Genomic DNA, 17,353 nt, shown 5'->3' with positions numbered 1-17,353 from the left:
TAAAGTAATAAAAAAAATCTGTTTGCAATTTAAAAAAAATATTCAATATTCAATTACTTACAATATCTAGTATGTTCATAAAATTTTGCAAAACAAATCAATTATTTGAATAAAAAATTGATAACGTTCATTCAAAATTCAATTACTTTCATAAATAATAAAATCTTTCACAGAAAGTTTGAAAGCTTCTTTTTGCTACTTTTTTAAAATTAATTATCGAGTGCGAAGTCTGAATTTGGTTAATTCAATAACTTCTAGGTCTTTCTCAAAGAAATCCACATTGGGACATTTTGTAAAAATATAGAAAAATATCACTTTAAATTCCTGTGGTCGAAAAACATCTAAATGATTAAAAATGACATTTGAATATTTTTACTGAAATAAAGCTTCCTATTAGGGAGCAATTGATCAATACAATATTCACAAAATAGTATTTACTTTTTATGAAATGAAAATTCTTCCCGTATAATTTTTGAAATCACGTTTCATGAGGTTAAATAAACAAAGTCAAGCATGATTGGTTTTATCGTTTCAGTGACTGTCCCAAGTGCGAAGCATTGTGACTTTCATTATGAACCTAGTCATGCACATCCCATTTCACTTTTTACCGAAATTTCACAGTTTCTTTTTACATTAGTTTTTTCAACACTTCAAGAAACATTCGCTTTTAATTTCAATTTTAGACTCTATTTATAAAACCTCATTTTAAACTTCAGTTTTCCCAAATATTTGTGTAACAAATTTTATTTTAATATGTGTAGTTGTTCTTTTAGGAAGTTATTCAGCTTGAAATTGTTTTAAGTCTTGAGACATCTTTTTAATTATAAAATTTGTTTTTATTAAAATCGTATAAAGTCAATACATAGTTTTAAAAAGAGCAACAATTTTTGTAACTAATTTAAAAATTTAGACATATTGTGTCACATAATTCTAAAATTAATTAATTGTCAAAAATTAATTTTCTAAATTAATTGTCAAAAAAATACTTATCATACAAAAATTCTTTTTTCATTTGTTTACCATTAATGATGAATCAATTCTTTCGATATTTTTCATGATGTGTTTCTTCTAAGGAACGGCTAATGCAGCAAGTATCAAATAAGTTGATGTAATTATCCATATTCGTTGAATCCAGCAGATATATAAATGATAAGTCTCAATTGAAATTGCAAACCATTAAAAACGATAACGAAATCAATGACATTAATCGTCACACTGTAATTCAAATAAATAAATATTAATAAAAATGCAAATTTATACACAAAAGACAATTTTACACTATTTTTTATAACTACCTTGAAGAATTCTCGAGGAGATTTTCAAGAGTGAAGATATACTGTTCTAAATTTAATCCGTTATATAATTTTAAATTATTCCCCCTCACTAAATCTTAATTTATAATCACAATAGTTTCAACCTTAATTTTGCTCTTGTCGCTAATAATTGCCACTTGATAATTTTAACTGTTTCCGATGGATTATAAAAGTTTACTGCTTCCATGCTCTTCGTTTAAAAAAGATACTTTCTTGAAATTCCTTTCCTTTTGATATTGGTAGTTTCTATCAAGTAATTCTATTTTAATAATTTTATATTAAACACTTTTTGTTGAAGAAACTATTTTACTTCCAAGTCATTTTTTTCTTTAAGATCTCAATTTTTTAGACATTAATTTCATTTTATGCAGTACATGCGGTAAAATTGGTTGTTCCATTTGTGACATCGAGAAAAGAGGATTATTTAAATTATCAAAATATTTTTCCTTCAAACATTCAAATTGTGTTTGCAAACCGGGAAGTCTGGAAGACTTTGTACTGAGTTCTTGATTTCTCGACGAATTTTTATTCAATGAATCTAATTCTTTCACGTATGGATTTACTTCATTACATAAAGACTTTCGAGATTCATAAAATTCCATTCCACCAAAAGTTTTTTTTGGAATTGACACTTCATTAGTTACTATCCTGGAAAAAGGATATTTTTGTTTGTTATTTACTCTAATGGAAGGTTTATTGAAACTTCTCTCAATTTTCCGATGTTCGTATTCCCTTCGTCTGCTGCGTTTCTTACGAATCAAATATTTATTTTGAATCGGATAAAAATGTAACGTATTGAAAAATGGTTCATCTGATGAAATAGTTGATAAAAAATCTGAAGGATTAATGCCTTCTGTTGATTGAAAGTATTGTTGAAATACAGGTAAAATGACTGCTGTATTTGAAAGTGAATCATTGTAATTTATTTTAAAATTTGAATTATTTTTTAAGGGATATTTTTTAGTTTTTGCGATATTTGATGACTTTCTGTAACGTGGCATTGAATTAATAGTAAAATGTTTATGACCTTTATGTTCAAATGGTATATTTCTAGATTTATTTGCAGAAATGTTTTTCAAATGATCAGACTCTTGCTTTGTTAATAATTTTACATTTTCTGACAAAAGTGGATCAGGTTTAATTGAAGTTTTGTCCCCTAATTCCTTCAAGTTTTGTAGTTTTGTACTTTTGACTCCTTCTTTCTTGAAAAAATTGTCATATATATTACTGTAATTAGGGGTAGAAGGAAGTTCATTTACTATACTTCTCAATGTAGTACCAGTGTAATAATTAGAATTAATCGTAGAGTTTGGTTTTATATCAAATTTTTTAACAGTTTCTACTACTTTCGAAGTATTTGGACTTATGTTGAGCACAAGATCATTTTTATTATATTTGTTTCTTTCAAGTGTCGTATAATTTCTTTTTGATTTCTTCGCGTCATTATTTAATCGTTTCCTTGATTTCTTTTTAGAAATATGCCTAATATCTGGCTTTAACTGCTGCCCTTCTTTGACATTGTCGGAATCATCAGCGTATTGTAAATGTGATACTTTTGAAGGTTCGTATGAATAATTATTTTCGACATCTCTTTCCAGTTGCTTTATTCCTTGGTCCACTACTAGCTTAGGGTATGTTCTAGATTTTAAAAATTTCCTAAAGTGTTTGTCTGTTTGCCTGTCCTTTTTATTTGTTTTCTCTCTTTTATTTACAGAATTCGGTACAATTTTGAATGTTTTTGGATATTTACCATAAGTATGAAAGTTGTCTTCGTCTGCAGAATTTGGATGAGGATTTGCTGCTTTTTTTACATTATGATTATAAAATTTCTTTGCATACTCTTCGTTATAATTTGCATCCCGTAAACGCCCTCCATGATCGTATGCGGCATCTTCGTAACCTTCTTCAGTATAAACGGTTGAAATTTTTTTATTTGTTATTACCTCCTTTAAATTCGCTGCATTTTCTTTACTTTCTTCGGATGCATCTTCATTAATAGCCTCTTGACGCGGCACTCGCTCTATGACATGGGATGCTCTCACTTGTGTATATATCTTTGTAGGAACAAACTTAGTGTCTTCTTCTGTCCGTGAAGAAAGTGTGGATCTTTTTCCCAATCCTGATTTTGTGAAATCTTCTTTATTTTTAAGTAAAGAAGAATTATTTTGAAAATTTTCTTCTTTTTTGTAACTTTCTTTTGGATCAAAAATCCTTGATCTGTTGAAAATTATATCACTTGGTGCTTTCAGATTTCCTCGATTTATCTGTTTTAAAGCTATGTAATTATTGCAAAAAGCTTGCGTAATAACTAAAGAGAATATCACTTTGAACATAGTTTTTAGTAGAAACATATTTTTTTAAAAATACAACCGACAAATGAATTTGAGTATATTAACAAATATTTTACAAACATCTTGTCACTTTTTCTTTTTGAAGGAAAACAAAAGCTTTTGTATCAAATAAATCACTTATTCCATGTTAGGTATAATTAAAACAATCTTTAATTTTTTGATACAAGGAGAACAATTTTTAGACAGTATGCTTTCATTTCACCAACTTTATTCTACTGCATTTAGAGTGTAAATCACAGGCAACTTTATATTTGTCATCGATACGGACAATTAAAGTTTGGACAATACTAAACAACATTAAAGCGTAACTTAATGGAGTGACAGTGGTTCCAGATTCCGAAAAGCGTGATCTAATATCATAAGTAACGGCTACTCTGCGTTACGCTCACTGAACGCAATTCGATCAATTCAGTGATTTTATACAATGATAGAGAAATTCTTAATTTATATAAATAAATTTATCATTGAAGATTTTGGTTTACATTTATAGTCAAAAAACAATACAATATTAAAAGTTGGTTCAATAACCAATTTAGATTTAAATTTATTCAAAAAACTAAGAAACAAGTTGACAATCATAAAATGTTGATGCCTTTTTCTAAGGAAAGGCATATATTTTAGTTAGCCCACTTTCTACGTTCATTTCTGAGTCGGACAATTTAAGCAACTTTCACTTCCTTTTTTTCTAAAAGTAGAAAATACAGCATTTCATCGAATTTTGCATTGGAAAGAAAGAAATTTTAATAAAATAAATATTAGTTTTCGAATGAGTATTTGTTTATGAAAGAAATTTTAGTTTTTCCAAAAATTGAGAGTCAGCTCCTCCAAGAATGAAAAAAAATTGAAACTCAAAATTTTGATTGTTGAAAAGCACATCGAAAAACTTGAAATTTTTGAAAATATTGAGAAAAATGCATGTACCCCACCCCTTAATTATTAAAGCTCAGATCAAGAAAAATTAAAAGGTTACGGTTTGAAAGATAGTATTTCCCAAGTCTCTCTTCATGATCCTATAACTTACCAGTCCAACAATAATTATTCTAAATAGGATAATAAATCACAAAATTAGCAACAATAATAATCATCATCATTATTAACCATTTTTTCAGATAAAAAGTGTTAAAAGAGTACAAAATTAAAAAAATTAAATTTTTAATTACTATAACATTTTTAACATTGTGAAATGAAAGACATACACCATTCATGCAACACCAATGTAACAATTGAATTTAAAAATTCGATAAGCATAAAAAATGCTATTATAAATATCAGAAAAATAAGTTTCTATCTTATTATGGTATTCTAAGAAAACAGTAAGTTAGAAAATAAAATCTCTCAAAAACACAACATTACTGAATTATCAGCCTCATTATCAGCCTATACTGTACAAAAAATAAACTTAATTAAAAGTCTCTCATTGCAGCAATAATGTTTGATAAAGCTGTCCTGGCATCGCTCTCCTGAAATACATTTAGAACTTCCATTGCTCTAAGAGAATGTTCTTTTTGCAACTGTTTCGACAGTTCTATTCCAGGCCCGTCAATAACCATATCATATATCTGTAACAGATTAGAAATTTTTTTTTCTTCTTTAGATTAAATGGATGATTAGAATTTTTAAATTAAAACATAAAATTTTGACCAACACCTTAAACAAACTTTTTAAATTTTCATAATGTCTATACATAATTTGTTACAGGTGGTGCAAAAACATTCTCGGACTGAGTTTTCAAAAATTTTAATTTTTTAATTAGTTATAAATAATTAAACTTTAAAGTATGTACACTTTTAGAAAATTCACTATTGCTTCCATGATTTACAGGTCAAATTTTTACGAAATTCCAGTGAAATTTTAAATCTAATTTCATTATTTTTGGGCTCTTTAAAAACACTTTACTTATATTTAATAGTCTCCACCTTTTGGTAAAAATTCTAAAATTACCAAAATTATCAAAAATTCGAAAAACCGAATTTTTTAAAATTCAACATTTTTTCCTTTCTTTTATGCCATTTAGCTTCATTATTTTTGTGCTCTTGGAAAATACTTTACTTATTCAATTGTCTCGACTCTTTGGTAAAAAATCTAAAATTATCGAAAATTATCAAAAATTCAAAAATCCGAATTTCTTAAAATTCAACATTTTTTCCTTTCTTTTATGGGATTTAGCTTCATTATTTTTGTGCTCTTGGAAAATACTTTACTTATTCAATTGTCTCGACTCTTTGGTAAAAAATCTAAAATTATCGAAAATTATCAAAAATTCAAAAATCCGAATTTCTTAAAATTCAACATTTTTTCCTTTCTTTTATGGGATTTAGCTTCATTATTTTTGTGCTTTTGGAAAATACTTTACTTATTCAATTGTCTCGACTCTTTGGTAAAAAATCTAAAATTATCGAAAATTATCAAAAATTCAAAAATCCGAATTTCTTAAAATTCAACATTTTTTCCTTTCTCTTATGGGATTTAGCTTCATTATTTTTGTGCTCTTGGAAAATACTTTACTTATTCAATTGTCTCGACTCTTTGGTAAAAAATCTAAAATTATCGAAAATTATCAAAAATTCAAAAATCCGAATTTCTTAAAATTCAACATTTTTTCCTTTCTTTTATGGGATTTAGCTTCATTATTTTTGTGCTTTTGGAAAATACTTTACTTATTCAATTGTCTCGACTCTTTGGTAAAAAATCTAAAATTATCGAAAATTATCAAAAATTCAAAAATCCGAATTTCTTAAAATTCAACATTTTTTCCTTTCTTTTATGGGATTTAGCTTCATTATTTTTGTGCTTTTGGAAAATACTTTACTTATTCAATTGTCTCGACTCTTTGGTAAAAAATCTAAAATTATCGAAAATTATCAAAAATTCAAAAATCCGAATTTCTTAAAATTCAACATTTTTTCCTTTCTTTTATGGGATTCAGCTTCATTATTTCTGTGCTTTTGGAAAATACTTTACTTATTTAATAGTCTAGACTCTTTGGTAAAAAATCTAAAATTATCAAAAATTCGAAAAAATTCAAAAATCCGATTTTCTTAAAATTCAACATTTTTTCTTCTCTTTTATAGGATTTAGCTTCATTATTTTTGTGCTCTTGGAAAATACTTTATTTATTGATTAGTCTCGACTCTTTGGTAAAAAATCTAAAATTATCGAAAATTATCAAAAATCCGAATTTCTTAAAATTCAACATTTTTTCCTCTCTTTTATGCCATTTAGCTTCATTATTATTTGAATTTCTATTCAAGAGAAAAAATGGAAAACAGGAAAAATTTAGAAACTTTTAAAAATTCCAGGCCTTTTCCATGATTTCCCTGATTTCCAGAAGCATTTTAAAAATTCCATACCATTTCCATGATTTCCATGATTTCCAGATTCTGTAGGAACCCTGTTTTTTGATAAAATTAATAATATTTGGTAGAGATGTACATTATTTTTTAATGCCTCTATTAATAACAACAAGAATTTTAAAAATTCATGATTACTTAGACAATTAAAGTTTGAAGTGACTTCTGGAATAGTTACGAAAAAAATTCAAAAATTGCAAAAATCTATGTTTTCCACACTTTAATTAAAAAAATTATAGGCGCCTATGTACTTTGCTAGTCATTTAAAAATAAGAAACATTCTTAACAGTAATAGATATTTTTCATAGAAATATAAAAGTAATATTGAAAAAAGAGTCTTAAATTTTGATCTTATTTAAATAAAAAATATTATTAAATTATCTTACCTTCATATAATCTACATTTTGTACAGAATCAAGGCCTTTATTTATTTCTTCCAGAATGCTTTGGTCGTATTCAATGTGAAACATCACAGGGGCAGAACACAAACTAAAAGGAAGAGTTGGATCTTTGCTGATGAATGGACCTAAGTCCAAACAAGCCTAAAATAAAAATAACACATTTGCAGATTTACTGGTTCACAATGCATAGAAACATTTTAAATATGTAGTTATAAAGTGACATAATTTAAATACTCAGTAAAAAGCAAAGAATTCACAAGTTTAATTTTTTTGGTATAGACACATTTAGACCGAATTTCATAAGAAATTTTATACGAACTCTGAACGATTTCGCTTGGATTAGAATGTTGTATGAATTCGTATGTCGCTTACAAACATTATTTTTGGTTAAAAAATTTTTTCGAATTGCTTACAATCATTTTGGAAATATTTGCACAGATCATCTGAGAAAAGTTCTTAAAATGATATACGAATTTATAACGAAATTCTACATAAAATCTAAACGACATCTGCACTTAGCTTTTGTAATTTCTTATTTGTCTTGGCAAAAATATATGTTATTGTCTAGGTGATGAATATTTTATAGAAAAAATGGCAAAGATGCAAGAAAATTCAAACAAAACCTTTGGTGTAAGTAAAAAAAATTTGTTTGCTGGCTTATTGTGTAACAATTTGGTCACCAATTTTGTTAAAACTGTTTTTATATGTAATACAACATATATTTTGTAACAGGAAAATTATTGTGTACTGAATGTTACAAAGTTTATCCTTGTCGACTATTAATTAGAAGATCGGGGTGATTTTTGTATTGGTAATCATCTTTGTTGTAAGTCTTGTCTATTCATTAAATCCTGATAGTCGACAACGCTTGATTTTATTAGGGTCACACATTTTACCCACCTTGAGATAAAAATACCTAATTTTAAAATTTAATTTTTAAAAAATAAAAAACATCTCCAGCAACTTGCAAAAATACGTTTTTTTGTTTACTGTTCTACCATTCGAGAATACAAAAGTAAAATATTAATTAAAAATATTAAAAATTACAAGAACTACAATTTTTTATAAAATACAAATTTTTTTTTTAGAATTTTTTTCTATAATAAAATAGAATATTATTAGAAAGTTTTTTTTATGGAAATTTAATGATAAGTTTTTAAATGGTATAGTTTTGAAAAGTAAATAACAGGGTCACAGAGACCCAGAGTGTGTTTCTTGTTCGAAAAAAGAAGTGTATGCTCCGAGAGTTAATATGCGAGTACGGACAATGCCCGTAATTCATTTGCAATTTAAATTAAATACATTTTCCGAATTTTGAAATATTTATAGTAAATGAAAATAAAAACTTGAGATCTACCTGCCAAGCGAGAGCTAAATGTTTTCCAAATTTAAATCCTTGGTGCTGCATATCCACATCATGTCCTGCAAGTTTCAAAGTTCCCTGACATGATTTTCCTAGAAGAGAACCAGCACTTAAAACATTCCGGTGAGTCCATTCGTTTACAGCATAATTCGATTCATTTGCAGATGGAAGGGATGGTAATGGGTGATTTTGACTGTCGCGACGACCAACAAACTCGGCCTCTGCTAAGTCGCGTACTGCACTTGACATTAACTCTACTAACTGAAAATTAAAATAAATGTTTTTTAATTTATATTACCTACATTATTTATCATTTTCGACTATTTGAAAAAGATTTTTAAAACATCTTATCAATATTAATTAATACATTTAGAAATAAATCTTATGATTGCAAAAATATTATAGTTTGCTGTTCTGTACAATAACTATAAATAAATTAAGATATGCAAAATTTTAGAATATTTTATTGAACTTACATCTTGATTTCTTAAAGCTGCTAGTTCTGCACAACTGTTGCCTAATAAATAATCACCACTTAATAACGCAATTTTATTTCCGAAAGTCATATCATTCATCTCCGCAGCTTCAGGATAAACTCCATGTTGAATGTTTACCAGACCTTTATGGACCAGATGACTGGTTCGTATCATTTCCGTAACTTCAGCTAAAGCACGTTGGCTATAATTTAATAATGCTGACTTTTAGATTTTGTTTAATAAATCGTCGACACTTTTGTTAATAAAAAAATTAATTCTTACATTAATATAAAAAAACTCCACCGATAAGCCTTTTACTCAAAAATATTTAAATAATAAACGGTCACTAACTCCAAGAATATATAAAAATGTATATATTCTCAAATAGTACATAATCTTGCGCCTAGCTAACATTTAAAAGGTGAATGACAAAACTTTAGACTGATGTTAAAAAAACCTATTTGTTGAATAGTTTTAATGCTAAAATTAAAAAACTTTAAATAACGAGAATTTATGAGGGAAAAGTTAAGTAAATGTCAATAATTAATATTAAAAAGTTAAGATGTCAAGAAAATAAGAAATGTGGTGTTTAAAATTGCATCTAAAGAGAAATGATAAATAAAATATAAGTTTAAACCTAATTTTTTTCTAAAATAGAGAAAACGTTACCTATGTAAAACACCCGCTGCTTTATCCTCTTCCATGTCATCTACATTAAGGTGTCCAGCTGCTTTTGATATCAAAAGAACGATAAGTCCCCATGCTTGCATATTGCGTCCATTATAAATTAAGCTTCTGTGAATTAAAATTATATTTTCATGAGGAATACGATTAGAATTGATTGTTCCGGAGATTTTAAAGATTTTCATAAAAAATTATGTATCCGCTTTTTCCCAAACTCAGACATTTAAATGTATTTTTCTGAAAAAATGCTTCAATTATTTATGTATCAAAAATGAATCCTAAATTTCCACCAGTTGTTGTTTTATATAAACATGTTATTGATATAATTATAACTTGATAATTTAATAAATTAATTTTAATTAATAACATTTTTATCTTATCCTTTTCTTAATATTAAATAGAAATATTAAGTCGTTTATGTCGTATCTTCAGATTTAGTTATTAAATTTTTATTTTTTAACTTTACAATAATTCACCATTTAGGATCTGCATAAACATCGATTTCGATAACATAATGTTTCTCAAGAACTCCAAAAATAACCCGCTCGAAAATTATATGCAATTAATTACAATTTTTAATTTCTTGGTTTACGTTCATCAAATTAAAGTAAAAATTATAATCTTGTAATTTGTAATGACAATATTAACTTTCAGATATTCGAATCTAATAAATTTGCAATTCTGACGTCAAAATCATAATCAGATACCCAAAAATACTATACTGAATTAAGCTTGATAGTAATTGGTAACAATTATAATTTTCGATTTTTTATATCGAAAACATTTCTATTAATTTTTTTATTTTGCTTTTTTATGGACAGAGTTTTTATTTATTGAAACAAATAAACGTGAAGGAGTTTTACAATAAAAAGTCATATACCTATTATTTCTAATTAGTTTAATAAAATGGTTTCCTTCACGTGGCATATATTGGAAACAATATCATTGAATATTTTTTTACAGGTAAGCATTTATGAATTTCATAAATTTTAAATAAGCTTTAAGCAATGTACGGACAAAAGCTGAAATTTATTGGCAGGTACTAAAACCTGTCGAAGACGGGTACGACAGCTAGTATGATAAATATGCCTATTAATGTTTATCCACATTCGTTAAAACTTGTTCGAATTATAGTGTTTACAAAAAACTTGATCCCTACACACACAGGTACATCTGAACCTTTGATTAGGAACTCATATATCATATTTCTATATATATGGGCGATTCTCCACACAGCACACGACTTGGTTTTCCCCAAGTTTTGAAAGAAAAGAACACATTTCAGTTTTTTTTCACTATTGCAATTCAATGTGAATAAGTAATTTTTTGTTTTAACCATTTTTTTCGAATTCTATTTATAAAAAAATAAAAAAATAAGTATTTTCTATTTTGATTATTTTTCTAGAAAAAATTATAATCAAATTCTTTACAACGATTCAATTATTTTCAAAAAATATTTGAAATTCAATTATTTTCAATATTTAGTATTTTCATAAAATTTCGCCAAAGAATTCAATTACTTAAAAAAAAATTGATAAAATTCATCCAGAATTCAATTATTTTCACAAATTAAGCTTGCCACAAGAATTCAATTATTTAAAATAAAATTTTTATAATATTTATCATATTTCAAAAAAATCAATTATTTAAAACAAATTCAATTATTTTTAAAAATAACAAAATTTTCCACAGAAATGCAATTTTTTTTAAACATTTTTCGCAATAATTCAATTATTTTTGAAAATTTTAATAAAATTTTCATCAATATTACTCAATTATTTCCTTAAATAATAAAATTCATAGCAGGATTTTAATTATTTTTAATACAATTTTACAGGAATTGCTCAAAATATGTAATTATTCTTAAAAGTTTAATTTTAATTCCTCGAAAGAACAAGTTATTTAAAAAAAATGTTTTTTTAAAATTCTTTGAAAGAATTTAAATATTTACAAAAATATTAAATTTTTTATAGAAATTCAATTATTTTAAAAAATTCTAATAAAATCATTCACAAGAATTCGATTTTTTTCATGAATAAGAAAAATTTTTTCAGGGATTCAATTATTTAAATTAGAATTTGCATAAAATTAGTCTGTTAAAAGACACAGATTCACAAGTTTCAAAATATAAAATAATTTAATGTTTAAATAATTCATTTTGTAAAATTAATGAATAGGTAGAATTTATTTACAATGAATTTTGCAATAATTTAAAAATTTTTGCAAATATTTCAATACGTAGGTAAAATAAAAAGTACAGTGTTCCAACTTGTTAAATTAAAAATCAAATATTTTGTAAAACTATATTTCATAGAATGTTTCCAAAAAGTAATTTTTATACTTGTTAATAATACATTAGAATAATCGTAATTATAAAAATAATAAATCTTTAATAAACCGATAATTAATGAATAGAAAAAGTTTGCATCGTGGAAGAAGGATGAAAGTGAATTCGTCATTTAAATCCCTTTTCCACTTTAAAAAATAATTTATCAAATTTTTATCAAAAAATAAAGAAAATATTAGAGAAACACTTTACAGAACAGTCTTTTTCCTCTTTGGAAAAATTTCACGCGGCTCCAATTTTAAAATTCAAAACAATAAAAAGAAAAATGACTGAGAAAATTAGGATAGATAATGATGCGACGTAAAATAATAAAACTATATAAATATGCAACTTACTTAGCAGTCTTCAGAAGTGGATGATTGGAACCAACTAATTTTCGTAAATGAAGAGCAACATTTGCAATCTCGTCACTGAGAAGCCAACGCAAACTCATAAAAGAAGTAGGATAACCAACAATTTTCTCTGCTTCAGAAACAGCTCGGTTCCAATCTGGTTTTTGACTAGTTGCTGCCTTTGTACTAAATTCTTTTCTTAATCTTAAGTCCGCTTCATGTTTTCTTTCGAATTGTGATTTAGAATTAACTTGCGATTGACACTTGTTCAGCAAAAAATAAGAGAAACGGGGTTTTCTTAAAATTGTATGGAAACTATTTGAAAACATTTTGAAACAAAATTAATTTCTTCTTTTTTCTTTGAGCGAACCCTTTTGACTGAATGCTTTACAAAATATATTCATATGGAATTCTTTACGTTTAGAAAAAACTTTCTCTTTTGTCCTCCTTTCATTAATAATAATATGAACTGACTTTCCAAATTTCCTGCGCTTAATTAAAAGTACCAAATTTTCATTACTCTCACTTTTAATTTAATTGTCAGTTTTCTTGTTGAAATAAAGAAAAGCAATTATCTAAACAAGAAATGTTATTGTCATTTTAAAATTATGCCAAAAAAATTGACATTTACAGTATTTTTACCTACATCATGACCTTGTATTATGGAAATGGAAATAAACATTCAGAAACATTTGTCGTAAGGTTAGGATGACACAAGAAAGGTCAAAACATAAAGCCGTATGCACAATAGTCTCGCCAACAAAAGGCCAACGCACGAGCAGACTGGCTTCGCGAGAACGTCGTTCGCGAAATATTGCGTGAATGCGTGCTGGGTTCGACAAAACGTTACGATTTCCGTAAGTAGAGTCTACATTGGATGAACGCGAACGTTGCCGTGCTGACGTCACCCATTTGAATAGCATGGGTGACGTCAGACGTTCGCGTACACGTTCACGTTCGCGTACCATGGAATGTAGACTCTACTTTAAGACGCGGAAATCGAGACTCACTTATGACGTCTGAATTTAAATTGTAAACAAATACTATTATTTAATTAATTATTGAGTTTTTATAGAAAAAATTTCTTTATTAATCTTTTTAAATTAAATTAAAGTCACTGAAATTTAATTATTGAATATTATAAATAGTTTATTTAATAGTCAAAGGTTCTTAAAATAATCATTAATATTAATTGAATCTTATTTGTTTAAAGGCCAACGCAGAATAGATCTGTAACCGGAACCGCAATCGTAACCGTAATCGTGACCGTAAGCGTAAGAATGAGTTAGAGAAGGATAAACAATATACCTATCTTTCCTTAACTCATTCTTACGGTTACGCTTACGATTGCGGTTCCGGTTACAGATCTATTCTGCGCGTTGGCCTCAAGGGCCGTTCCAGAATGAGAAAAAACAAGGCAGAACGCAACGAAGACGCGACGCGTCCCCATTTGATTAGCATTGGGACGCGTCGCGTCTTCGTTGCGTTCTGCCTTGTTTTTTCTCATTCTGGAACGGCCCTAATTTGTTATTTATTTATGAAGTTAAATATTTAAAATTACTTAAAACGAAATTCCCTATTCTAGTGAATTATTGTGATTTTTGTATTTCTTTAAATTTACTAACTTACCAAAGACGACACTATGAAGGTCAACGCAGAATGAATACGGATACGGGAACAGGGCATTGGAAAGAAAAGGACAGACAGTTTCTGTCATTTTCTTTTGCATGTCCTGTTCCTGTATCCGTATTCGTTCTGCTTTGGCCATAAAGGTGCTTCTATACCTCCGGTGTTTTGGCCAAGCAATCGGCTGGATGCATTTTCACGGTCGGATCACGTAATTTGATTGGCCGATTGCTTGGCCAAAACACCGGAGGTATAGAATCACCTTAAGGCTAAAGTCCCATGGCACCGTTTTGCGTTGCATTTTGTAACTAGGCCATGAGTGCAAATATAGCAAACATATATCTTCATCTCTCTCACACTCATGGCCTAGTTACAAAACGCAACGCAAAACGTGCTATTCGGATCCGAAATCACATGAAACTGACCCATCCCTGTTCCCACTTGTGCCGACATCTTGGTTTTTATCTCTTTTTTGTACATATGTTAGAGAGAGACGAAATGAAAAGAAACTACCAGAAGTGGCACCTTTAAGGTGCCGTCCCATGTCGGCGTAAAAACGTCAAAGCGTCGGCGTCAAAACGTAAATGCATGAGAGTGAAAGAAACAACCTTATATCACTATCTCGTTCACTCTCATACTTTAACGCCGACGCTTCGACGCTTTGACGTTTTTACGCCGACATGGGACGGCACCTTTATCATAAGCGTTCGTGCTGATGAAAAAAAAGTTGTTGTAGAAGCAGCCTAAAGTTGATTTCACCGAAACGCTATATTCATACTGCTATTTAAAAAGATTAATAAGTAGTTTAATAGACTTCTTATAAATCTAATTTAATGTTTTATTTAATTTCTTTAAATTTCTTTTTATTTTTTAATAAATAGATAAATAACAAGTAATTGATACAAACATATATTGACATATTTTCAATCAAAAATTTTTTTGTGAAATTGAAAGTGATTGTTTCCATAGAAAGTGAAAATATTTTTTTCAAATTACTTAAAAGTTGAAAAAAAATCAAGATTTTCTTTCTTGGACAACTTTTTTTCTAAACTCAATACTTTCAAAGTTATAAGCTACTGAAAATAGGTCTACTTTTAAAAATTCAAAATTTCGAAAATTCATAACTTGAAAATTTGGGAAAAATTATTAACACAAAATAATACAAAATTTATTAATACAAAAGTCAAAAAATAGGTACATATGTAATATTTTTCTATAAAGAACGAGAAAATAATATGCTTAACCGATTTTAAAATGTCAGAAAAATTTCATGTAGAATTGCCTATATAACATTTTTTATTTCTGCTACTTAATTTAGTAATTAATTAATTAATTATTGTTATTAGGTAATTATTAATTATTATTATTATTATTAATTATTATTATTAATTATTAGTTATTAATTATTAATTATTAATTATTATTAATTACTAATAAATATAGCTGACCTAGCTTGACCTAGCTGACTGAATAAATAAAAAATATGATCCATACTTCTCCTTTTTACTTAAATTAAAAATTATCCAAGTTAGCTATTAAGGTACTCTCTCACCTCTACTGCCTGCCTGCGCAGGCAGGCGCAATGAGAGTAAGGGAGAAAAAACATTTAATTTGAATTTTCTGACTCTCTTACTCTTATGTGTTACCATGACGACCTGCAGGCAGGCAGGTAGTGGAGCTGTGCGAGCGCCTTTAAGGTACTGCCACAGCTCGCTGCTTCTGCCTGCGCAGGCAGTTGAGATACAATGAGAGTAAGGGAGTAAGAAAATTCAAATTTATGTTTTTTCTCCCTCACTCTCATTGTATCTCAAGCTACCTGCGCAGGCAGCAGCTAGCTGTGGCAGTACCTTTACAGCAAACTAGCAACAACTAATATTAGCAGTCCGTGCTTGGGAACCCCGTAGCTGTTCACACATGCACTAGACATTATTATGAAGTAAAGTGTCAATGAGATTTCATTTAGTAAATAAGTTTAGAGTGGTAAATATGTTCAATTTTATTATTAGTATTTATTTTCGGTTTCCAAAATGTTAAGTGTTGAACTATTGCATTCGTCAAAAGTGTGGGACATGGAGGATTGTGTTAAAAGATTTGAAAGTAAGAGCTAAACTTTGGTATATATCAATTTAACCTCAAATTTTTCTTTTGTATACATTTTCATTTTAGTTTTTCTTATGTATTAATATTATATTTTTATAAATTAGTTTATTAATTTTAAGTTAAAAATTATCGAAAATTTATCTCTTTCCAGAAGAGAAAATATTAAAAATTCGTACAATTTACAATCTAATTAAGCATATTAAAGCTAATCATATTAGCCAAGTATAATTATTAGTTATGTTAGCTATTTTTTTAGCTAGATTATTTAATTGCTACAGCTAAAAATACCTAGATAATATAAAGTAGGTGCAGAAGCTAATATAATTGCTATCCATATAATAGCAATTAAAATTAGCTGCATCGGCTAACTTTTTTTCTCCCTTGTGCCTGCGAGCGAATTATACGTGGTTTAAGGATTTAATTCAAAGAATGTGTTACCTTGTTTTTGATTTGTGAATGATTTGATAACTTAAAATGATTAAATAATTTTAACTTATTAAAAATCCATCATTCAAAAAAAATATCCAATATCTTTTAATTTATTTGAAATAATTGGAAATATTTTTTAATTTTCAAAACAATTATTAAATTGTACACTTTTAAATCATTCAAGTTTTCTACAATTATACTTTTGGTTCAATAGAACCAAAAATTATTTATTTATTTTATAAATCGATGAATTTTCTTTATTCCAGATTTTACTTATTTTTATTTCAATACAGTAAGTTCGAAATATTTACTGTTACATTTTAGGGATTTTGACTAATTTCTTAAGTTTCTATGGCTCACATTATAACGGACAATTGAACGAAGAAAATAATCTAATTCCTAACATTTTTATAAATCAGGCAACGAGCTGAGCATATTGAACGAAAATGGAAAATTAGAGTATTTCATCCTACAAATTGTTAAATAATATTGACACTTCAAAACGTTAGAAATTGTTGGTCAAAGCTTATTTTATAAGCTTTCCACATCCGTAAGATTTAAGTCTCCATCTTTTTTTTTAA

General features: G+C 27.4%; 3 protein-coding genes across 5 annotated transcripts in view; 1 reads left to right on the top strand and 2 right to left on the bottom strand.

The window, feature by feature from the left end:
* Positions 1 to 136: 136 nt before the first annotated feature.
* On the bottom strand, positions 137 to 3,690 carry LOC122499811. The gene is made up of 2 exons (XM_043608333.1): positions 1,296 to 3,690; positions 137 to 1,215 (listed from the first exon to the last, which is right to left on the bottom strand). Exon 1 carries the CDS (start codon positions 3,662 to 3,664, stop codon positions 1,643 to 1,645), a length of 2,022 nt encoding a protein of 673 aa, XP_043464268.1. The 5' UTR covers positions 3,665 to 3,690; the 3' UTR covers positions 137 to 1,215; positions 1,296 to 1,642.
* A 1,039-nt stretch (positions 3,691 to 4,729) lies between these two features.
* Positions 4,730 to 13,402, bottom strand: LOC122499812 (all trans-polyprenyl-diphosphate synthase PDSS2). Of its 2 annotated transcripts, XM_043608336.1 has the most exons (7): positions 13,264 to 13,402; positions 12,621 to 13,192; positions 9,924 to 10,049; positions 9,255 to 9,456; positions 8,773 to 9,039; positions 7,401 to 7,556; positions 4,730 to 5,223 (listed from the first exon to the last, which is right to left on the bottom strand). In XM_043608336.1, exons 2-7 carry the CDS (start codon positions 12,944 to 12,946, stop codon positions 5,068 to 5,070), a joined length of 1,233 nt encoding a protein of 410 aa, XP_043464271.1. In that variant the 5' UTR covers positions 12,947 to 13,192; positions 13,264 to 13,402; the 3' UTR covers positions 4,730 to 5,067. The 2 variants fall into 2 exon arrangements, with proteins under 2 accessions (XP_043464271.1, XP_043464270.1); XM_043608335.1 differs by having other exon boundaries at positions 12,621 to 13,311.
* Positions 13,403 to 16,168: 2,766 nt separating this feature from the next.
* LOC122499867 (voltage-dependent calcium channel type A subunit alpha-1) overlaps positions 16,169 to 17,353 on the top strand; it is a 112,901-nt gene continuing 111,716 nt past the window's right edge. For both annotated transcript variants that reach the window (XM_043608412.1, XM_043608411.1), the window contains exon 1: positions 16,169 to 16,340. The gene's annotated coding sequence lies outside the window, so the exon portion shown is untranslated. The remainder of the gene's footprint in view (positions 16,341 to 17,353) is intronic.

The sequence above is a fragment of the Leptopilina heterotoma genome, unplaced genomic scaffold (assembly GCF_015476425.1).
Source record: "Leptopilina heterotoma isolate Lh14 unplaced genomic scaffold, ASM1547642v1 Lhet_177, whole genome shotgun sequence".
NCBI classification, from domain to species: Eukaryota; Metazoa; Arthropoda; class Insecta; order Hymenoptera; family Figitidae; genus Leptopilina; species Leptopilina heterotoma.
The sequence above is the reverse complement of the archived record's forward strand: the minus strand, read 5'-3'. Positions and strand labels throughout refer to the sequence as shown.